This window comes from Anabrus simplex, chromosome 9, assembly GCF_040414725.1.
Source record: "Anabrus simplex isolate iqAnaSimp1 chromosome 9, ASM4041472v1, whole genome shotgun sequence".
Taxonomy (NCBI): Eukaryota; Metazoa; Arthropoda; class Insecta; order Orthoptera; family Tettigoniidae; genus Anabrus; species Anabrus simplex.
This window is the reverse complement of record NC_090273.1, coordinates 2,312,757-2,338,206: the sequence shown is the minus strand read 5'-3', so window position 1 is coordinate 2,338,206 and position 25,450 is coordinate 2,312,757. Positions and strand designations below refer to the sequence as shown.

The 25,450-nt window shown below is 38.9% G+C and overlaps 1 protein-coding gene across 1 annotated transcript in view; it reads right to left on the bottom strand.

Moving 5' to 3' along the window:
* The window catches only part of Bka (FCF1 rRNA-processing protein Bka), an 87,351-nt gene that overhangs the window by 49,502 nt on the left and 12,399 nt on the right, over positions 1-25,450 (bottom strand). The window contains exon 5 of the mRNA XM_068229296.1: positions 11,183-11,343. Coding sequence (XP_068085397.1) covers positions 11,183-11,343 — 161 coding nt within the window. The remainder of the gene's footprint in view (positions 1-11,182; positions 11,344-25,450) is intronic.

Below are 25,450 nucleotides of genomic sequence, written 5' to 3'. Positions count from 1 at the left end.
TTTAGTTCTGAGATATAAGTATCCCCATAAAAAGAATTCACTTTTTTCACTTCCTTTCACACTCCCCCCATGAAGTGAATTTCCCGTTAAAAAATACTTGTTTCTTTAATAGTAGAGGATCTTCTAAATACCAATTATCACGACTCTAACACCTTCAGTTTTTGAGATACGTGTCCTCATAAAAGGAATTAAACTCCTTTTCACCCCCGCACCCCAAGATGTTTTCCACCAAAAACGGTTTTTACTTTGTTTTTAAAAGAGATTCCAAATACCAAATTTCACGTCTGTAACATCTTTCAGCTTTTGAGATATCAGTATCCTAATTAAAAGAATTCAACCCCATTTTCAATCACTTTTACCCCTCCACCAAAGTGGTTTTTCAGAAAAAAAATACATGTTTCTTTATTTTTAATAGAGATTAAAAAAATACTTTTTCACTTCAGTAACATTTTAAGTTTTTGAGATAAACTCTAGAAATTCTCATTTTAAAATTTCACCCCTTTTTTGTTCTCATTAAGTAGAGTTTCCAGAAAAAAATCACCTATGTTTTACTTTTACAGGAGATTCCAAATACCAATTTCTACGTCTGTAACATTTTAGGTTTCTGAGATATACTGTAGATATGGTCTTTCCAAAAATTCACCCCAATTTGTCATTCCCATTTAATCTATATTAATTGGATTAAGTTGATTTAACCCCCCACCCAAAAAAAAAAAAAGCGTGTTTCCTTATGTTAGGAGATCCCAAATACCAATTTTCAGGTCTGTAATATCTTCTGTTTCTGAGATATAAGTATCCTAATTTAAGGCATTCAACCCCTTTATCACCCTTTTACACCCCTCCTATAGGGATTTTCTGAAAACAAAAAATGTGTTTACTTTTAAAGGGGATTCTAAATACCAATTTTTACATCTGTACACTTTAAAAATTCAGCCCCCCTTTTCACCCCACCCCATTAATTGGATTTTTCAAAAACAAAAAAATACGTGTTACTTTTTTTTAAAACGAAATTGCAAACATCAATTTTTAGGTCTGTAATATCTTCAGTTTCTGAGATATAAGTATGTATCCTCATTAAAGGCATTCAAGCCCTTTTTCACCCTTTTTATTGGGATTTTCCAAAAACAAAAAAAAAACAACAACAAAAAAAAAGTGTTTATTTTTAAATGAGATTCTAAATACCAAATTTTAGATCTGTAAACTTTAAAAGTTTTGAGATATAGATAAACTCATTTTAAAAATTCACCCCCTTTACACCCCCATTAATTGGATTTTCCAAAAACAAAACATACATGTTTCTTTATTTTTAAAGGAGATCCCAAATACCAATTTTCAGGTCTGTAATATCTTCACTTTCTGAGAAATATCCTCATTGAAGGCATTCAACCCACTTTCACCCCTTTATAACCCCTCCTATTGGGATTTTCCGAAAACAAAAAAATACGTGTTTCCTTATTTTTAAAGGAGATTCTAAATACCAATTTTTACATCTGTAAACTTTTAAAGTTTTGAGATTTAGATACACTAATTTTAAATTCCCCCCCCCCCCGGCCTTTTCACCCCCTTAGCGACAGAATATCCAAAAATACTCTTTTAGCGAGCACCTACATGTTAATATGAAGGTATCCCCAAAATGTCATTTCTTTATGTCCAGTAGTTTTGGCTCGGCGATGATGAATCAGTCAGTCAGGACAAGTTATTTTATATATATATAGATTCTTGGGACCGAATAAATTGAACATTGGATACAGGAAAACGACAGTTTTGGGAACGATGCATCGAGGTTCTACTGTATATAAATGATATGAGTATCACAGATGAAGTTCTACTGTATAATGCGAGCGACTACAAAAAGACATCGATAATGTTGGGAAATGAACTGCAGACAATGGTATGATAGTAAAAATGTTCAAAAAGGCCTCTTAGTTTTAAGTATTGTGTTGATGGCGTGACAGTATCTCGTAGGGATAACTGTAAGTACGTGGTAATCACATTAACGAGGTTACAGATATCTTCATAAGATTATGAGAGTATTCAGGGCTTGCAATCTTTGGTAGGATGCCAATTAGGGTATGTCCCATGCCAGGATTACTGGATAGGAGAACTAATCAAAAGAAAAGCAATACAATTTCCTCTAGATGATTTCCGACAAAAAGGTAGTGCCACGTAAATGCTGGGATATGAGCTGGTCAACTAAGCAGTATGTTCAGAGAGATGGCATGGGATGACATAGGCTTGAAAGGAGCTTTTAAAAGTAGGCAAGATCATAACGTGACGATAAAGCTGGAATTCAAGAGGACAAATTGGCACAAATATTAATTTATAATATGAAGAATAATTTATCAAGGGAAATGTTTGATAAATTTCTAAGTTTTTAAAAAACATTAAGAAAAGGCAAGGTAAACAACTGATAGGGAATTTGCCACCTGCGATGCCACGTCTTTCATGTTGTTTCGCTTTAACTTTTCTATCATGTCCTTGCCATTGACCATTTTCTCTGTCAGGGATGAAAGGAGTTTCCGGCGATATTTCTTCTTCAATGTTTCCAGTACACCTTGGTCCACTGGCGGCATAATGACGTCACGTTAGGAAGGAGGATCATGACTTTGATGTCACCATTTCTAAGTTGCTCTTCATTTGGGTGTGATGGAGCGTTGTCTGGTAGAAGAAGAGCTTTTCTAGGGAGATTGTTTGAAGCTAGAAATGTTTCTACATCTGAAACAAACTGTGTAAAGAACAGTCTTAAGAAGTCAGCAGACATCCGGGCAGCCTTCTGATTCATGTAATGGACTGGAAGAGCATTAACGGAAATATTTTTAAAGGTCCTAGGCTTCTTTGCTTTACCGATCATAAGCAATTTTGCTTTTAAGTTCCCAGTAATATTACTACAGGCAAGAACAGTAACTCTTTCCTTACTACGTTGTAGCCAGGTGCAGACTTCTTGGCTTGGGCTACGAGAGTTTTGATGGCAGCATCTTGAAATTCAACCCAGTCTCATCACAATTAAAAATCTGATCACCGGTTAATCTTTCAGCAAGAATTATTTCCTGAAATTCCTTTCTGAATTTCACAACCTCATCGAATTTAGGTGACAGTTTTTCTCCACTGATATTAAGCTGTCCAATGCCATACCGTTTTTTCCGGCGATCAAGCCACCCAGCACTGGCAGTAAAAATAGGGTCCCCTTCATTAAACTCCTTCTGCAAATACACTCCCATTTCTTGCAGAACGGGGACAGATTGACAAACCCTTTTCCAGATGTTGAGCGAACCAAAGAAAACACTTCATATCACTCACTCTGCAAGGTCCACATGGTCTTTACGCAAATATCAACATGTAAATTTACGGAGAGGCTATAGCTATCACTGCTATAAAATGCCATGAAAATTAGTGAGTAGGCCTGACAGGTATTTCATTAATTTGAACTTGCAATAGGCTCAATATTCTGTAGACAGAAAGATTCTTTGTCTCTTGCATCACTAGAATCCTCTCCTAAATTACTTACAAATTCGTCAAACTCCATGCCTAAAACACTTCACACACATGGTCTCTTTTTACTCGGATAGTAACACAACAGGTGGTGGATAATTCTTTTCGTGCAATGTAAACACTTGAAAAAAAGAAAAAAAAACACAATGGCAAATTCGGATGTTAGTTTTGCGATACAGTAAAACCATGTTATTACATGATTTTGAATTAATTGCCAATTTGTAATTCAGAAATGCCAACCCTTGCCGCATCACAAAGTATTCTAAGGTCCATTAATGCATGTAAACACCTTGATTCACAGTTTAAACAATTCAAATGATCATCATCTGCAGTTTCCAACTGTTGGCCAGGTCTGCTTGGAACATAAGTCTCTCCATATCCACCACTTCTCCCTAGTCACCTCTTCTCTGTACACACTCTTCCACTCCTTTTATCCACCTGTCTCTTGGTCGTTTACCTGTTATCTCCATTTCGTGCATCCTCCTCCCCTGTCATTCTCTTCATGTCTCCATACCATCTAAGTCTAGATGCCTCCTGCCTCTATCTGCAGTGGCTCTTCTTTTACTATATCTCGAACCTTCTCATTTCTCATGTTATCCAATCTGGTCACTCCTATCCTGCTTGTCTTCACTTCACTTGCCCGTATTCTATTCATGGCTCTCTGCCTCATTACCCAAGTCTCAGCTGCGTACGTCCTGTATATCACACTTTTGCTTCTCTGAGGGACATCCTTGCTCCTGCTTGTCTTCCACGCTCGATTATTTCGTTATCATATCTTCCACTTTCCTCCATGATACTTCATAAATACTTGAAACTCTCTACCTTCCTAAGCATTATCCCTCTCGTAGGTCTCTCCTTCTTACTAGTTGTGATCACTATCTCGCTCTTTTCTCTGTAAGGTTTCCCATACCTTGTTTCTACACACACGGTCATAAGCTTTCTCAGAGTCCACAAAGGCCATCACAAGATCCTTAACCAATTCATAATGACACTCCGGTAGCTGTCTTACTGGGAATCCTGATCTGAAGCCATACTGCTCTTCTCTTAACTTTTCTTCCGCCTGCTTTCTGATTCTATTCTCCAGAATCTTCTCAAACACCTTTGCACAGTGGCATATCAATGTGACTCCCATATAGTTCTTAAACTCTTTTCTATTCCCCTTCTTGAAAATGGGTATGACTACCTCCTTCTTCCAATCTTCTTCTTTTCCTTCCATACTACTTTCAACACATGACAAAGCCACTGTTTCCCTACCTCTCCTGCTGCCTCCACCATCTCAATACTCACTTCATCTAACCCTGGGGCTTTCCCTCCTTTCATCTTGCATAGTACTAGCTCCACTTCTGCCCATGTTGTCATTTACTTCTTCCATATTTCTTACTTCCTCCCTGCTTCTACTTTCCTCCTCAGTGCATCCTTCTGGGTTTAGTAAATCTTCAAAATACTCCTTCCACATTCCTTTGAGTTTCTCCATTTCCTGCACTTCAATTCCATTTTTATCTATCATTATAATATCTTCCCTTTTGCCTTTGCTCTTACTCTTGACCATTCCATACAGTTCTTTTTTATTTCCTTTGCTATCCTCTTCCATCATGTTTGTCTAATTTTCCATCCATTTTTTCTTCTGTTAAACCTTTTTAGTTTCTTCCTTTTTGGTCTTATAACCTTGTCTTGTCTCCATTGTCCTCTGTTGAAACCACACTCTGAAAGCTTTATTCTTCTCCCTAACTGCCACTTTGACTCTGTCGTTCCAACATGGGGTCTCCTTGCATCTCCCACACACTTCCTCTGCAGTTTTTACTAGTGTCCTCTTGAACCTTTCCCGTTCTTACTCTCCGGTTTTTGTATCATCTGCTGGCAAGTTCAATCTTATTTTTTCCTGGTATTCTTCCTTGGTTTCCTTTTCCTTCAGTTTCCATATTTTGATACGTCTTTCCTACTTCTCTTTTATCTTTCTTTCCGTTATTGTTCTCAGTTTCATTACCAGTAATCTGTGGTCACTATCTAGGGCCTCTGATGGTATTACCCTTACATCTATAACATTCCTCTTCATTTCCCAGTCGTAGATCATGTAATCCACAATGGATTTCCTAGACCAGTCACTGCTATACCACGTTCTCTTATGGCTTTCTCTCTTTGTGAACCACGAGTTCTCGACCTCATCCTATTTCTTTTGCACAAATCCAGTAGTCTTTCTCCTTCCTTATTCGTATTTCCCCATCCTTCCGCTCCAAAATGTCACGGGGGAAAAAAGCTACTTCCGAAATGTTCGGTGCGTACGAATTTATTATAATTATGAGCCGCGCTTTTCCGCCACCTGCCGGCATTGCCAGTGTTTGCGCATTTGCTTCACCACAGAATGCCTGCTGCGTGATATTGTGGCACGACTTAGAACGCTGAATATAAAAGAATTACAATTGTCGAACTTAGCAACTATGAAACACACTACAGACACACCGAAATGAGTGGAAATACGGAAAGCTTCCCCTGCACATTCCGGAAGACGCGTTCTATCATGACACAAGGAAATTTTGAATTTAAATTACTCTGTTAAATACCTTTTTTAAATGTGAAGGCAGTTTAGAATTAAAAGTCTGAATAGTTTTCCATTTAAATATGACATATGGGGACAGTTTTATTCCATCTGCTGTTACACGAAGCAAAAATGTACAATAAAAAACTAGGTGGGCAAGGTGCGCTGCCAACCTTCATGCAAATAAAACCCACACCCCAATTTAGTGCCACAGTTTTTTTAAATGCGGGGATTATTCATGTAAATACGATTTGTATTTAAAAACAGCTTTCTCCAGTATGTCTAATGGATCAATCTGCTTTGTTTTTGTTTTATTCTCTCGAGAACTAAGGTCTCTAAGTTCAGACAACTCCAATAACGGCAGGCGAAGACTTACCCTGGACCGAGAAGAAATACTGTCGAAGTAAGACGCACCTCACATCCCTAGGAGTGACAATAGAAAACAATCCATAGTCTTTGGCGTCGCTAAGATGAATCATGACACACGGCCGGCGTTACAAATAATGCCAGTGTTTTCCGGACTTGTAGGCCGTGGCGGTCCCGATGTTTCACCGAAGACTGCGCTCGGCATTATCAAGAATTTGATCGACTTCGATACAGCGGAATGGAGTGGTGTTGTGATTGCACTTCATTATTTAGTGCGCCGATTGGCTGCCGTTGGGCCAATGATTGAAGCATTAAGGAGCCCGAGACACAGGCAACTGATCACCTGTTGCTTTTTCTGAAAGCGTTCAATCCTGGAGGACACGATGGCCGCGGCGATCAGCTGGTAGGTTCGCACACTTTCTACAGCGCAGCTTTATTCCGAAAGGGTGGCTTCTGCTACACATACAGCAACTGGGATAATCTCTAGAAAACATTAACAAATAGATTCTCTCTTTTTTGGATTCTAGTCACAAACAAAACGATTGTAAAAATGTCAAAAAAGACCGGGATATCGAATACTTTCAATAGCAGTGAAGATGACATCATCTGGGATGATGACAGCGCCAGTAAAAGGGAAGTGGGTGGCACAAAAGACTAATTCAAACGAAAAAAGTGGTTAGATTTACTACTTGATAGGCCTATTGCACAAGTAACAGACAAATGACTGGCATTAAATTATTTTTTTATTAATATTGCATAATACAATAGGCGAGCCCATCGTAACAATAGCCTATATGGACAAAGCAGATATGGTGCCTCGGAAAAGGTTAGGGCGTCCCCTGCTAAAAGCGACGCGCAGCTCTTCAGGTGCTGGGTGAACTGTGAAAAATGGGAAACCAGCACCAAACTACATCAAAATTGCAACAATTAATGTACTGACACTGACGGGAAAGACAGAAGAACTGGTTGACTTCATGATAGAAAAAGATATAGCCATACTTGGACTGTGCGAGACCAAGAAGAGGGGTACAGGGGAGATCCCTCTGAGAGAAGGATACAGGCTGTATTACAGCGGAGGACCTGAAGCAAAAAATGGAGTGGCCATCATACTTAGAAGAGAAATCCAAGAATATCTGGAATATACAAAGTACGTCAGTGATAGGATGATGATGATGAGACTCCAGTTTGAAAATGATGTGAAAGATCTATTTCAGTTGTATGCCCCACAAACTGGTTGCATAGATCTAGAGGACTTCTTAGAGGAAGTGGAGAGACAGAAGATAAGGAAATACTATTGATGGGAGATCTAAATGCACAAGTTGGAATGGAAAGACAAGGAAAGGAAGATGTTGTAGGGCCCTTTGGATATGGAAATGTAAATCCAGAAGGCGAGTTGTTGGTGGATTTTTGCATGAGGAATCAAATGATTGTTGGAAACACCTGGTTTAGGAAGAAGAACAGTCAGAAGATTACAAGGTATGGCTGGGGAGACAGACGGACAAAGACCATGATTGATTATATAATCATAGAGAAAGAACACCGGAAGAACCTTGTAGATGTAACGGCCATGCCTGAAGAAGCCTTTGGTGGAGATCATAGAGTTGTGATAGGAAAATTGAAAGTTGGAAAGATTGAAAAACCCCAATTAAGAAGAGAGAAAAGAATTAAAGTATGGAAGTTGAAGGAGAAAAGCATACAAGAAGAATTTCAAAGGGAAATAATACCCTTGGTACCCAGGACAGAGGTGGGGAATGTTGAAGAGGAATGGAAAAGATTTAAGGAAGCACTGGTTGGATGTGCAGAAAAGGTGTGTGGTAGAACATCAGGAAATGTGAAAGACAAAGAAACACACTGGTGGAATGATAGGGTAAAGATTAAAGTGAAAGAAAAGAAAATGGCATGAAAAGCATGGAAAACATCTAAGACTGAAGAAAGTAGAAGAAAATATGTGGAGGCAAAGAATTTGGCCAAGAAAGTAGTGGAGGAAGAAAAGAGGAAAAACTGGGCCTTATTCACACAGACATTGAGAGATGATACGCAGGGCAGCAAGAAATTACTGTATGGTATCTTAAGAAACAAAAAGAGAGATCAAGTAAACACCAGATTTGTGAAGGATGAAGGTGGCATAATTTTAACAAAGCCAGAAGAAATAAGAAATAGATGGAGAGAATTTTTTCAGAAGCTGCTGAACATAAGAACGGATGACAATCATTCAATGGACGACCAGGAAAGGCAATTAGTTGACGAAGAAATGGATAAAGAAATTACAATGAATGAAATTGAAATGGCAGTAAGAAAGATGAAGAATGGAAAAACTGCTGGAATAGATGAAATTTCAGTGGAGATGATAAAGGCAGCTGGAGCTGTAGGCCTGCAGTAGACATATCGGGTTCTCAGGAATATCTGGGAGAATAAGGAGGTCCCTGAGGATTGGCAAAAAGGAATAATCATTCCAATTTTCAAGAAAGGTGATAAGAAAGTTTTGAAGAACTACAGGGGAATTACTCTAATATCCCATGTTGCTAAGATAATGGAAAGGATACTGGAAAGTAGAATAAGGTTGAGGGTTGAGAAGCAGATACAGGAAAATCAGTTTGGTTTCAGAAGTGGAAGGTGAACAATACAGCCCATTTTCATTATGAGACAACTAATGGAAAAGCATTGGGAGTACGGGAATGATATGGTGATGACATTCACTGATATTGAAAAGGCATATGACAGTGTCCCTAGGACGAAAGTTTGGGACAGTCTGGTGCAAAAAGGAATTGGACAGGGATTAATAAAAATGATCATGGCATTGTATAAGGAATGTTGTAGTTGCGTGCAAACACAAGTTCGCAGGACAAGTTGGTTCAAAATCACTAGCGGGCTGAGACAGGGAAGTGTTCTATCACCAATCCTGTTTACAATAGTAATGGATGACATCATGAGAACGGCAAAAGCAGCATATGGAGGAAGAGAAATGAACATGATGTTATTTGCAGATGATATTGTGATTTGGGGAGAAGACGACAGGAATGTGGTGAATGGGAAGATTGAAGAATGTGGATTGAAAATAAGTGTAGAAAAGAGTAAAACTCTTGTTATGACTAGAGAGGAGAAAGAAGGGAAAGGGCAGATTAGACTTGCAGACAAGTCCCTGGAAGTAGTGGAAACGTTTAAATAGCTGGGGAGTGAATTAATGGAGAATGCTCGACTGGATGCTGAGATTAGTAAAAGGATTCAAGCTGGAAGTTGTTTCTATCATAGTGTAAGAAATATGTTATGGGACAAACATGTGCCAATGGAAGCAAAGGATACTATGTACAAGATGTATTACGTACCCATAACAACTTACGGAGCAGAAACTTGGACAATGACAAAGAAGGATGAGAGTCGAATACAGGCAGCCGAAATGAAATTCTTGAGGAGTATGATACAGAAGAGTAGAAGAGACAAAATAAGGAATGAGAAAATCCGGGAAAAAATTGGAGTGGAAAAAATGAATGATAGAATAGAGAAGAGCCGACTAAGATGGTTTGGGCACATAAAGCGAATGAGCGACGAAAGAATGCCAAAAAAGGTGATGGAAATACAAATGCAAGGAAGGAGAGGCCGTGGACGACCACGATAGAGATGGAAGGATACCATCCAACGCAGCATTATAGAAAGAAACCTGGACTGGGACACAGTGTTGGAGGAGGAGTGGTGGAAAGACCGAAGAAAGTGGAGAGGAACCATATTTGCCCCCACCCGGCTACAGCTGGATAAAGGGAAATGATGATGATGATGATGATGATGAACACAATAGCATTACCCCTTATGTGTCCAGCGTCGGATATGAAGTGAAATGCATCTTCGTAGCAAGGTTTACAGTCGGATGCCCTTCTTGCCGTCAACGTCATCAAAGGAGTTAATGAGATTAAATTAATGATGCGATATACGAGTGAATTAAACTGATAGGCCTAAAAGTCATGTGTTCACCATTTATTGTTTCCTTTATTTATTTCTTAAATTTAGAATTCCTGCCTTCCAACGAAGGTAACCTGTAAGACTCAGAATACAATCATAAATTTTTGAAGGAATAGTGTAGAATATAAACATGTATAATTTGTAGCCAGAAATCATGTGTTCACTGCACGAAATCGGAGGCTATCTGATATTTGAACCTCCCTTACTTTTTGTGGCTATAAAAGCGGAAAAAAAAAAGGGGCCTACTATGCAAGGAAATACGGTAATATCACTTGTACATTACTTTTTTCGCCTTCATTGGTAAATCTTTATTGTTTATTGACCTCCGGAGCTGCTGGTAAAAGGCACTCCCCACTTCTATCCTTTTGCAACAATCTTTCAATAAATGTGTTAATTTGAACTTTAAAAAAATGAAATAGCGTATGGCTTTCAGTGCCGGGAGTGTCCAAGGACAAGTTCGGCTCGCCAGATGCAGGTTTATTATGACTCCCGTAGGCGACCTGCGCATCGTGATGAGGATGAAATGATGAAGACGACACATACACCCAGCCCCCGTGCCAGCAAAATGAACCAATTATGGTTAAAATTCCTGACCCTGCCGGGAATCTAACCCAGGACCCCTGTGACCAAACGCCAGCAAGCTAACCCTTTAGCCATGAGCTCGACATTTGAACTAAAAATTATCATCTTTAGTCTGCATAAGAACTAAAACATAATTTGCCTAGGGTGATCATATGGACATAGCAAATAGCAGAACTACAGGGCAGATAAAACCCAGACATCAGGATCAACTGGCCAATAAAAATCTAAAATTTGTGACCAAGTGCTCAACTATACACCCACCTGAGTTACTCGTTGAACCAAACAATCGTCAGCATACGTTCCTTTATGCATACAATGTATCCGTTCAAACCGAGGATCTCTGATGATCTTCAGAGCCACTTTATACTTCTGACCCAACTTCTCCAACTCACCAACAACACAATCGGTAACATAGGGGATACCTATATGGACAAAGAGAAAGTACAGTCAAGGCAACACAAACAAGCATGTAATAGCATTAGGAACATAGCTGAAAATTAAATATGTACTGATCAACTAAATATACCAAGTAACCCCACTTCTCAGATGACAGTTCTCCTCTGGGTACTTGCTACTGTCTCGCTGGCATTATTGCAGAGCGAATGTTACCCCGAGAAGTCAAAGTCTGCATGGGAAACTCAGCGAATCAGATGTGTGTAAATCAAGTGTCCATTACATTTTAAAGCAATTACCGTACTTATTCCATTATAAGCAGACCGACTTCAAACCAACCAGCGGCAAATCAGAAATGAAAATTTAAAAAAAATAATCTACATGTTGGCTGCCAGAGTAGTACATTGTACTGCTGAGTTAGTTTCTCATGAGGCCACGGGGGTACGAAGTACCACTGACAAGAGCTGTTATATGACTTTTCCTGCCGGGCCGAGGGACCGCTGAGCTGTTGACTTCGCTATGGTCTCGCGTGCTGCTTGGTTTCCAAATTATAGATTTTATTTTATATTAGTCCAACCTCCTTTTATTAGCAATATGCAGGCAGTCCTCCCCTGCGAACCATGTGACCTTGCCGCGGTGGGGAGACTTGCACGTCCCAATGAAGCAGATAGCCGAGCCACAAGTGCAACCATATCGAATGGGTGTCTGTCGAGAGACCAGACGAACGAATGGTTCATCGAAAGGGGGGTAGCAGCCTTTCGCAAGTTGCAAGGGCGGCAGTCTGGATGATTGACTGATACGGCCTTGTAATAATACTCAACATGGCTTAGCTGTGTTGATACTGCTACACGGGTGAAACCAACGGGAAACTACAGCCGTAACAAACTCCCGAGGACATGCAGTTCTCTCTGGATGAATCATGTACTGATGGTGGCTTCCTCCCTGTTAAAATATTCCGAAGATAAACTAATCCTGCATTCAGATTTCCGGGTGGGGACTACTCGAGAGGGGGCGATCATCATGAAGATGGATACTGACATTCTGCGAGTCGGAGCGGGGAATGTTAGAAGTTTCAATCGTTGTGGTAGGTTAGAGAACCTGAAAAGGGAGATGGATATACTAAATTAGATGTGGTTGGTATCAGAAAAGTACGTTGGCAGGAAGAGCAGGATTTTTGGTCAGGTGACTAGAGAATTATCAACACAAAGTCAAACAGGGGAAACGAAAGAGTTGGTTTAATAATGATTTTAAAAATACGGCAGTGGGTAAGCTACTACGACCAGCATAGTGAAAGGATTATTGTTGTCAAGATAGACACCAAACCAATGCCCACCACAATAGTGCAGGTCTATATGCCTACTAGCTCAGCGGATGACGAGGAAATCACAAGAATATACAAAGAGATAGAAGAAATAATACAATATGTAAAAGGTGACGAGAATCTAATTGTGATGGGAGACTGGAATGCAGTGGTAGGCCAAGGAAGAGAAGGTAGTAGGACCTACAGTAGAGAATTCGGATCGGGACAAAGGAATGAAAGAGGAAGTCGGCTGGTTGATTTCTGCACTGATCATAATTTAGTCCTCGTTAACACTTGCTTCAAACACCACAAACGACGGCTGTATACGTGGACGAGACCTGCAGACATTGGAAGGTATCAAATAGACGTCATTATGATTAGGCAGAGATTCAGAAACCAGGTGTTGGATTGCAAAACTTTCCCAGGAGCAGCCGTGGACTCTGACCACAACTTGTTGGTCATGAAATGCCATCTGAAGTTGACGAAGATGAAGAAAGGAAGGAATGCAAGGAGATGGGATCTATACAAGTTGAAAGAAATGTGTGTGACCGATTGTTTCAAGGAACATGTTGCGCAAGGACTAAATGAAAAGGCTAAAAGAAGGAAGAGTGGAGAGTCATGAAAAATTAACTCAGTAGGGCTGCTGAAAAAATGTTAGGAAGGAAGAAAAACTCAACTAAGAATCAGTGGATAACTCAGGAGATACTAAACATGATTGATGAACGACAAAAATACAAGAATGCAAGAAATGAAGAGGTGAGAAAAGAATACAGGCAATTAAAGAATGAAGTGGATAAAAAGTGCAAAGAAAGACGAGGATAAAAAGTGCAAGGTAGCTAAGGAAGAATGGCTGAAGGAGAAGTGCACGGATGTCAGAGGTCGTCTGGTCCTAGGAAAGGTAAATGCTGCATTCAGGAAAATCAAGGAAACCTTTAAAGAAAGGAAATCTAGGTGTATGAATATTAAGAGTTCAGATAGAAAGCCACTTATAGGGAAAGAAGACAAAGCAGTAAAATGGCAGGAACATATACAACAGTTGTATCAAGGGAAAGATGTAGATAATTTGGTTCTGGAACAAGAAGAGGCTGTTGATGCTGATGAAATGGGAGACCCAATTATGAGGTCAAAGTTTGACAGAGCTCTGAGGGACCTAAATAGGAACAAGGCACCTAGAACTGATGACAATCCCACTGAATTACTGACTGCCTTCGGAGAACCAGCATGGCAAGGTTATTCCATTTAGTGCATAAGATGTATGAGACAAGAGAAATGCCATCCAATATTCAGTACAATGTTGTTATGCCTATTCCCAAGAAAGCTGGTGCTGACAAGTGTCAAAACTACCGTACCATTCGCTTAGTATCTCATGCCTGCAACATTTTAACACGTATTATTTACAGAAGAATGGAAAGACAAGTTGAAGCTGAGTTGGGGGAAGATGAATTTGGCTTCAGAAGAAATGTAGGAACACGTGAAACAATCCTGACTTTCTGCCTGATCTTACAGGATCAAATTAAGAAGGACAAGCCCACGTACATGACATTCGTAGATCTAGAAAAGGCATTTGATAACACTGATTGGACCAAGTATTTGAGATTCTGAAGGTGATAGGGATCAGATACCGAGAACGAAGAATTATCTACAATCTATAAAAATCAGTCTGCAGTGATAAGAATCGAGGGCTTTGGAAAAAAAAAGCAGCAATCCTGAAAGGAGTGAGGCAAAGCTGCTGCTTGTCCGCCCTCCTTTTCAATGTTTGCATAGAATAGGCAGTAAAGGAAATCAAAGAGGAATTTGGAAAGGAGTGGAAATCCAAGGAGTGGAAATCAAAACCTTGAGATTTGTCAATGATATTGTTATATTTTATCTGAGACTGCAGACAGCCTCGAGAAGTTGCTGAATGGTATGGATGAAGTCTTGGGTAAGGAGTACAAGATGAAAATAAATAAGCCCGAAACAAAGGAAGGTGATGGAGGTAATATTAGATTAGGAAATGAAGTCTTAAAGGAAGTAGATGAATATTGTTACTTGGGTAGTAAAATAACTAACAATGGCAGAAGTAACGAGGACATAAAATGCCGACTAGCACAAGGAAGGAAGATCTTTCTTAAGAAAAGACATTAAAATTTGTTCACTTCAAACATTAATATAGGAATTAGAAAAATGTTTTTGAAGACTTTCTTCTGGAGCATGGCATTGTATGGAAGTGAAACATGGAAGATATCTAGCTCAGAAAGATAGAAAATAGAAGCTTTTGAAATGTGGTGTTACAGAAGAATGTTGAAGGTGAGATGGATAGATCGAATTACAAATGAAGAGATACTGAATCAAATTGGTGGGGAGAGATCGATTTGGCTAAATTTGACGAGAAGAAGAGATAGAATGATAGGACACATCTTAAGACACCCAGGACTTTTGCAGTTGGTTTTTGAAGGAAGCGTAGGCAGTAAGAACGATAGGGGTAGACCAAGATATGAATATGACAAGCAGATTAGAGCAGATGTAGGATGCAATAGTTATGTAGACATGAAAAGGTCAGCACAGGATAGGGTGGCAAGGAGGCTGCATCAAACTAGTCTATGGACTGATGACTCAAACAACAACAACATGCAAGTAGTTGTCTAACCAGTTTAGCCAGGTTAACTAACTCACCACACCGATTCCTTTCAAATCCTCGCACCCATACCTATCTCTGCGAGCTAATACCCGACACTTGAACCCAATAAATTTAGCATAAACATCAGCACATTTGCATTTTCTAAACTGAAAACAAGCAAAATTAGAAGTGGGCATTTGGCAAGGAGTAAATCGCTTTTAATTTACAGGAATACATATTCCAGAAAAATATAGATTTATTTGTAAAATTTCAATATAGAAAATACTAATTTACATTTTTCATAATGACCACGGCGGAACCTCGGGCTGCAAGGAATTTGTATTGTATTTACTACATAGATTGAACACTTTAGTGAAAAATCACTTTGAACATAATTTTACTTCTAATTTTCTGCATGCACAGTAGAAAGATGACTATGATTGATGATGTTTGTTGTTTAAAGGGGCCTAACATCTAGGTCATCAACCCCTAATGGTACAAAAAGCAATGACAATTTAAAAGTACAAAATTCATCCACTGACCTGAATTCAAAGCGTGATGATGAATGAAGGGATGAATATGAATTTAAAACAACCAGTGGATCCGACCCGCAATGCCTCACCTTTCCAGAAACAATATGACTGACCAAGGGACTGCTTCCAGAGCACAATCCTGAATTGATGATACTTGTTTAAAGGTCCACGGTACCTCATAATGGCACTTGACGCTAGTAAAGTAGAACCATGGTATTTCTCAAGTTGCGGTACTAATCAAAGGTAGCGTAAACTCACGGTGTTGCAAACATTATGGTACTACTCACAAGTATTGTACGTCATACAGGTAACGCACATAATAGCGCCACTCGCAGGCAACGCGAACCCATGGTGCACCTCACACAGGTGTACAAATCACAGGGACTCGTACTATCCCGTGGTGTTCCTCACAAGGTGGGTTCTATGCACAGGCAACGCAGACCAACAGTGTCGCTCATATAGTGGTACTAATCAAAGGCAACGCCCAGACCCGTGGTACTTCACACTTAATGGTACAAATCACAGGCAACATAAGCCACATATAGTGGTACTAATCATGAGTATTGGAAACCCACAGTGAACCACACTCCGCTGCTACTAATCACAAACCCATTGTGTACCTAACATAGTGGTACTGCTCGCAAGTAAAGGCGATCCATGGCTTTCTCCACTTGATGGTAGTAATCACAAGCAGTTTCATGGTTCTTATACAATCATCCCTTGGTCGCCCCTTAAGAGAGCCACAGGGGGTCACTGTGTGCTGGCAGTCAGCATGTTAATGAAGCACACAAAGCATTAGGAAAGCATTTTCTGCCATTTAATTGTTCACTCAGTTATTGCCAGCAGCCATCGTCAGTTCTTCCTTTGTCATTGTCTTCGCACAGAGCATCGTCTTCTGAAGCGGCAAGGGCATTCGAGATCAAATAGTTTTCAAATGCACAACCGATGATTTTTCATGTAATGTTTGGACAGTTGCTAGAATTTCAAAAGCTTCAGTTGGTAGAATTGTTAGCAGGGTTTCTGCAGCAGTAGCATCCTTCAGTAGAAGAATGTCGACGGATTATGCACGACTTCTATGAAATATGCCTTTTGCTGGGGTTTTAGGCACAATAAAGTTGGTAATATGGTAAAGTAATGTGCATCATGCCATGAATGAGGACAACAGAGAGGCTGTGAACAACAGTGTGGTGACATGTTGCAGTGACCGTTACCCACTCACACATTGTTTCATGCACAAGTACTTTGAGCTCCTTCAGCCAACTCCTGCTCCCCATACCATGTGAGGTGGGGAGCACGTTCCATTACTCCTGGCAAATCGAGAATAGAATATGCCCACCATTATACTCCAATATCGAATTTTTGTGATTTTTATTTTTTGGTTAAATATGTTCAATCATATATGTCACAGGTGAACAATATAGTGGAAGTGAGAAGTGTTTTTGAAGACTTTATTTGTAAAGTATGATATGTTTTATTTGTAATGGCCTAACCTGTACTGTGTAATATTTGTAACATATGTATTTGTAAATAGTAGATTTCAATTCTGTACTTACTGGAAGTATCTACAAAATTGTTGAACAGGGTGTGTGCCTTTTGTGGGTTATGTTTTCTAGAAGGAATTTTTTTACTATTCTGGAAATGGAAGATTCGCGAACGTGTGTGTTCGAGAATGTTAGTTAAAGTTCACGACAGGAGTAGGAATTGTGATTGGTGAACCTAGGAGGGGATGGGCGGACTCATACATTCTGATTGGCTACTCCAATGCGAGAGATTTCCTATATATTGTGAGCGAGGCAGCGATCGTGATAATTCCATCTTGTCTTGGCCTGATCTGCCTTTAGTCTGTGTTGGTCTGCGTTGAGTGTGACGCCTCGCTTCCGGGATGGCGCATCTTTGGGTAAGCACTCTTACTTTCCGTTACGGTTAAGATTTCCGTAATGTTCGGTTGCTATTTCGTATAGGAGTCTGCCCTAACCTAACCTAGATTCGCCAAATTAATTATTTACGATGCCTTAGCTTTCCTGCTGGGGTTCCCAGTTTGTTTTCGAGGCATTCCCATTTCTTTTTTCACTAAATATGTAGATTGTAATTTAATGCATTTACCTTGGGGTTTGCCTCTGGTAGTTCAGTATCACTTGATGTACGAGTTTAGGAGAATACGTTCAGTTCACCGTAAATTGTAATTGCGCTTAACCTACTAACTTGCATTGTACTACTGGATTTGTAACTAGTTGTATAGTTGGTTTGAAGTTTGAAACTCGTAGTGAAGCCCATTATCAAAGAACTTCTAAGATATGTGTATCACGGAGCTTATAGTTCGTAAGTTGTAATTTGGTGGATTTTGTTCGGAATGTATTTGTAAAATTTCACTTGTAAATAATATTTTTCAAATTTAAGGATCATGGCGATTCGTTTCAGAATCTGAAATCCAAGCCACGCCCATGCCCTCGGTAAGTCCTACCTGTTTCCACTTTCCTGGTTTATTATCCACTATTTGGCCCTACTGATATTTCGTATTATGTTTTTGTTGGCTGAGATCCGTGTAGGCCAGCGGATGTTTCTCTGAGTGTATAGTGTTTTCTGATAGTGTGTAAGTGCTCTTACTTCCCTCCTTTATTGTGTTTATTACTTGTTTTGTGTAACCACCGTAGTAAAGGTTACAATATACAGTAGAACCTCGATAATTCGAAATCGGTTAATTCAAAATTGCACGTAATACGAAGAAGCTCTCGTTCCCGGAAACATGAGATACAGTTTTGCATGTTATTTAAAATGTTTAATTCGAAATACGGATAATTCGTAATATGAAGTACAATGTCGGCTCCATTACCGAAACTCAGACTTTTAATTCGAAACTGCCTTTACATTTTAAAACAATAGTATGTTACAGAGTAATTTCAACTCGAAATTTATCCGCGTCATAATAGAACGCGTGTTCTGGAACATGGAGGGGTAGCTTTCCGCACTTACACTCACTTCGGTGGGTCTACAGTGCGCTTCATGATTGCCCAGTTGAATGAAATCTGAATTCTTTTGTATTCAACCTTTTAAGGCACGCTATAATATCATGCAACAGGCAGTGTGCAGAAAAAGGAATGCGCGAACAATGGCGATGCCGACAGTTGACGAAAAAACGTGGCTCATATAATAAATTCGTAGGCATTGAACAATACTGTAATTGCCGATGAAACTGCATTGCTTTATTTTAATGCGAGCCCACATGGTCTTATGGTTTTAAAGGAGAAAGTGCCAGCCGGGAAATCGTACAAGGGTCAGGGATGGGGGTCATTGTAGTGCGTTGCAATTGCAATGCACGTGGCAGCGAGAAACTTTACCCCCTCGAAATAGAAAAGTTTGATAAGCTACAATGTTTTAAGGGCGTCGGGCACTTTCCATCCCAGTACAAAGCATCTAAAAATGCAAACAGTACAGATATCCAAAAAATAATGCATTTGCACAGGGGAACCATCATAATTTATCCTCGTCTTTGAATTGTGTGGGGTTTTTTTTCTTTCGCTGCGTAAGGTTATGTTCGTCAGTGATTTATCCAAGTGCATTATTTGAACACTGTAAATGCACCTTGTTGGATACATTTCGGAAATAGTTTTTCCATGGCATTGGAAAGGTTTAAACTGTGAATCGAGGTGATTGCATGTATTAAGGGGTCTTAGAATACTTTGTGACGCGGCACGTGTTTACATTTCTGAAGTACGAGAGAAGTGCCATGGCAGGAAATCGTACCAGGATAGAGTCATAGGAAAGTTTGATTTTAAGGGCATCGGGTACTTTCTGTGTAAATACAAGGCATCTAAAATGCATACAGTATAGTACTCCAATGAATAAAGCACTTGCACATGGGAGCCAGCATAGATTTCTCCTCGTCTTTGAATCGTACTTTTTTTTTCTTTCTTTCTTTCGTTGCGTGAGGTTATATTTGCCAGTGAGATATGCAGGTGCATTATTTGAATACTGTAAATGCACATTTTTGGATAAATTTTGGAAATATTTCTTTTTTCATGGCATTTGAAAGGTATAAACTGTGAATCAAGGTTAACTGCATGCAGTAACGGGCCTTAGAATATTTCGTAACGCGGCAAGGGTTGGTACTTTTGAATTGCGAATTGGCGGTTAATTCGAAATCACGTAATTCGAAGTCCGATTCTTGAGTCCCAACGACTTCGAATTAACAAGGTTTTACTGTATGTGCTTTTATAGTACTAAAGGATTGTGTGAAATTCGAAAGAGAAATGTCCATAAAATATAATTACGTACTAGCCTGCATCTGAGGAGTGGGCGTGGCATCATATGACTTTTGTAGTAAATATTCTCCAAATTGGATGAAATTAACTCCTGCTAACAGTCTTATGTATCATTTTGAAACGAAATACTGATAAATATATGTTGCAATTATTTCCATAAAAAGATTCAAAATTTTTGAAAATGAATTTAAAGGTCACCACAAAAGATACCCAAAAATCCTTACGCAAAACTGTGTATATATTATGAGATACAGTCTTCAATTTTTCAAACACATTAAAGTATTTTACTATACAAAAGATGATTTTCGAAAAACCCTTTAAAAACAAAAAAATTCTCAAAAACTGTTGGGTCAATTGAGTTGTAAGTTTGTAAGTATACGTTTAATAATACCAAACAGCTTAATATGATAATAGTGGGAACTCCTGCGAGAAACTGGCAACACCGCTTCTGCGTGCCATCTAGCAGTTCGAGAGGCTAACTACTCTTGCTACGGCTGTCAGCTGTGTATGCCAGAAGTGTCTTATTTGTACTTCAGATAGTTTTGTGCTTGTTATGTATCACGACTTTGGAAATGGCAGGAAGAGGAGTTATTTGTGCTATGCATGGGTGTTTTCATTACAGAAGACAAAGTGATCGCAAGCCATTTTACAGATTTCCTAACAACAAAGTGCTGTGAGTAGAGGTCTACCTGTTAATGTTTATGTGCCGGTATTTTCTTCTATCTAAGAGAACATACTTTCTTTAAAATATTGTTATGATTAAACCTATGCATTTAAATTTTTAGGTGTACTCAGTGGGTGAAGAGCAGAAGGGCAGATTTAGTTGAAAGGTATGAGGGTATGTTTAGCCACCAGAGTCCTCAGCCATTCTGTAGCTTCTGGAATGCTAGTTCATGTGTCATTCAATTCTTTGCAATCAAGTGCTGCAAACACTGCAGAGTTTATAGAAATGTGTGATACTTTGTCTGATATTTTTAATTCTTCAAGTCTCAATAGCCCCAAAGAGTACAGGAGACCCTTAAGCAATGACTCAGGGCATATGAAAAAGCTGGATGAAATCTGTGATTGTCTAAAACAACTCAAAGTTTTGAATAAGCGCAAAGGCAACCCTCTCTGTATTCAGGGTTGGATAGACAATATTTCTGCACTGAAACTATTGTGGTCTGAATTATATAGTGATTATGGTTTTCATTATTTGCTAACAAGGAGGCTCACACAGGACTGCATTGAAAACATTTTTTCCATCATCAGAGCAAGAGGAGGTAACAATGTCACTCCAGATGCAACAAAATTTTGCAGTGCCATAAGGAGTGTTATGATAAATCAATTGCTCTGTGCTTCTGATGACATCAATTGTGAATCTGATGTTGCAGACTTTCTACTGACTCAAAATGATGTGATGAAGTGCAATTTTGATGCTAATGTCTCTCGACAGTGTGAGTTAAGTGATCAGGTAACTGATTATGACCATGATATAATACAGGAAAATGCAGACAATTATGTCATGGGCTGGGCATGTAGCAAATTTCCCCATGCTGAGTGTAGGGATGTATTGTCATCTTATGATAATGATTATAGCATGGGAAACTTGCACATAGAAATGAAAAAGTATGACAATTCTAAAATTATGTTTCTGAATATTTGTGGGGGAAAGTTAGATGCTAAAATATCAAGAACCTTTGAAGATAGGTTTTTTAAAAATTTTTGTTAGAAAGCAAAGATGGAATTAGAAGAAAATTAAATCACAGGTTTTTGTCATTGAATGAATGTAGTGTAGGCTTATGTAACAGCTGTGTAAAATTACTGACTGACAAGTATTTCAAAGTCCTTATAAAGGCATATGTGAATAGAACAAATGACGCAACAGTGAAAAATATTGCCTGTAAAAATACCAAGTTTAAAAAGATATTGCATGTGTGATTTGCTCTTGAAGACTGCAGGCCCTAGTCATAACACAACGATCTAATGTTTTAATTTGATAATACATTTGTTTTATTCTTATCACTGGTTCATTCAGATCTTTCATTCCCTGTATTATGTTACAAGAACAACGCAAACGTCTTAAAATCTGTATTTCGTTGGGTTGGAAGTCGAAATGTGTAGTGTTTGATTAGCGCGTTATGTTAGTGTTCCCTGCGAGCCGCTGCTCTGTGTGCTAAGTGAGGAGAGTTTCCACTATCATCATATTAAGCTATTTGATAATACTCACAAATTAGATGTTTGGACCAATTGATAAATCAGGGAAGAAGTTTCTTTTTTTTTTTTTTTTTTTTTTTTTTTTTTTACCAGGCTATTTCCTTAACCCATTGAACTGCAATTTTTCTTGAAAATAAATATACATTGATTGCGATTTAATCTGGCTTAAAAGAGAACACTTTTGCTACAGCAAGTCAACACACTGAAACATAGTTCACATTCTAACAATAGTTCAACACAGTGTGGTAGATCTTAAAACACTCATATACATGCAAAGCCACCTTACATTTATCACATTCATAGCGGGATTCACCCCTGTTCTTTCCCTTGGGATTTTTTCCTCTGCAGTCATAGCAGACCTCGCAGGAAAAGCGACAGTGAGAAGAGGAAGAGATTTTGGAAGCAGGAAAAGGCAACGACATCAGCTAAATAAGTTTAAGGACGGTCATTAGTCAGCCATAAGGAAATAATAATAATAATAATAAATACAAGACTGACAAACCGCATCAATATCTTCTTTCAGCAGAAGAAAAACTATGGGGCTTGGAGAACTGAACTCTGTGGTAGCAAGAAGATTACACCATATATTACTTGGTACATTGTCTGTTTGTGTACACTTTCAGTCTTCTAGGTTATGAACATGCCCACCTGCGTCCCATCTTCATTTTTTTCAATAATGTCATCTAATTCTTCGAATTACTAATGCTATATAAGTAATAATAATAACAACAACGTAAATGTTTCCACCTTTTCAATACTAAAATATATTCACAAAATTACAAATTACACGGTACTAGTTTCAACCCATCTAGGGGTCATCATCAGCCGTACTGAAGCAAAGATCACTTTTGGACCCCTAGATGGGTCGAAACTAGTACCGTGTAATTTGTAATTTTGTGAATATATTTTAGTATTGAAAAGGTGGAAACGTTTACGTTGTTATTATTATTACGTATATATTATTCTCAGTTCAATACGGACCAAAAACATGAAATTCATAACCATTAATTACTAATGCTAACGTCACTCGAAGGTAATTCAGTATCGCTTTCATCAGAAAAACAGTCACTGACATCGCTTTCCTCCAAAAATCGTAATATTCAAGCTTCATTCGACTCGGCCACGACGTTGACTTTACCTTCACTAAAGCTTTACGCGGCAATTTACTCAATCATATTTAGACTCTTTGGCGGCGAAATACGTAGCTGAAGGGCAAAGATAGCTGAAATGCAATTACCAACATCTCGTAGACATGTTGGGATTGCAAAGATATATCAATATGTATCCTTGGAAACCTCAACAAAGCAATAAAGAGGGTGGACGGAAATTTCCGTCATTGCATTTATGGGAACCCACGGACAATGACGGAAGACGGAAATTTCTGTCATTGCAAGGCAATGGGTTAACGTCACACTAACACATCGAGGGTTTATGACAACGGAAGGGTGAGAAGGGAGTGGACTTGGCCTTAATTAAGGAAGAGCCCCAACATTTGCCTGGTGTAAAAATGGGAAACCATGGAATATCATCTTCACGGCTGCCGACAGTGGGATTTGAATCCACCAGCTGCCAAATGGAAGCTTGCAGCAGCACGACCCTAAACACACGGCAAACTCACTCGATCCCACAAATTTATTTATTATTAAAAATACTGCACATGTATACGTGTTTACTATGCACCACTTCTTCCAAAATACTGTTGAAACAGTAAGACACGTCTCACGTTTAAACACTATCTGCAATTCAGCTTTTGTAACAGACTGTATTGCACATGTTTTCAGCCTTCACTTCTTCTACAGTATGGGGATTATTTTGGTAAACTTAGGCCTTTAGGGTTCCCCAAAGACAATAATCACAGTAAATTAGGTCAGCTGACCTGGGGACCATAAACTTGTACTAATTATCTGGTCATCAAAAACGGGAAGTAAAGGGTGAATAGAATTAAGAGCAGTGGCACCTTCCATAATCCTTTCCTCCATGTGTCAGTTCAATAAAAAATAGACACAAAATTGTTCTCATATCTGAATTCACGCAGTCATCAAAAGAACGTAGGCCCAATTATCTGCTGTCCACCACACCCCTATTTTAATGGGATGCAATGGCACTTCCTGTAAAACATGAAAGTACTCAGTAATCCAAAATTACATATTTTGAAAGGTTCACATGTCCAGAAAAATGCCTCGTCAGACAAACATTAGCAGTGCATCCAAATTTCCATTGCAAACACTTTCATGAAACCAAATACAGAACCTTATTCTTGTGGTGAAGTTCCTGAATAAACCTTATTTTATACGACTGGTTGAAATTTCAGCAGTATGGTCACGTTGTGGGCCAACCCCTGGATATCTTCATTTCCTGTTCTAGACTATTAAGTTTTCTTTCTTGGACCTGCTTCTAACTGAATACCGACAATTCCTAAGTTTATCTTCATTTAAAACGTGCTTTTCTGCTTCCTCTGTACATCACAAACTGAACCTGTTGTATACTACTTATTCATAACTTTGAAACAAAAGATTTTGTAGGAAGGTGGTGGTGGTGATTTTTGTTTTAAGAGAAAGTACAACTAGGCAACCATCCTCTATATAGCACTAATCAGAGAGAAAAATGGAAGGGATCCAACACTACAAACCATTACTCTCATCCTTGTTCCGTATTGAAAACAGCTATCTCGCTAAGTATACAAAAGGAGTATTTCTTTACCCCACCGATTCAATTTGAGGGATCCAACACTTCGAATAATGAGGAATGCTAGCAGGATATTTACAAGCAAATCTCCTAATGTGTCTTATACAGCTATCTTTTTTCATTAAAATAGCACCAAATAAATTTCCTGTTTTACCAAATACTTCATTTTGCAATCACTTAATATACAAGCAACAGTCACACAATGTTCTCAGAAGCAACTAACTGCCAGCAGCTCAATAATATGGAAGTTTCTACAGCATTTCTTTTTTTTTTTTTTTTAAACCAATCTGCTTTACGTCGCACTGACACAGGCGCAGGAAGGGAGCGACCGTGGTATAGCCCCAGCATTTGCCCATTGTAAAGACCACCATCTTCAAGGCTGTCACCAGTAGGGTTCGAACCCACTATCTTTTGAATACAAGCTGATAGCTATGTGACCCAAACTGTATGTGAAAGTTTCCTCAAAAATGAAAGTACTGTCCTTGCAGAGAAAGTGATAGGAAAGAGGCCACAAGGAAGGCATTGAAAGATACAGATGGATACAGAGGAGACGAGTGTAGAAAAGAG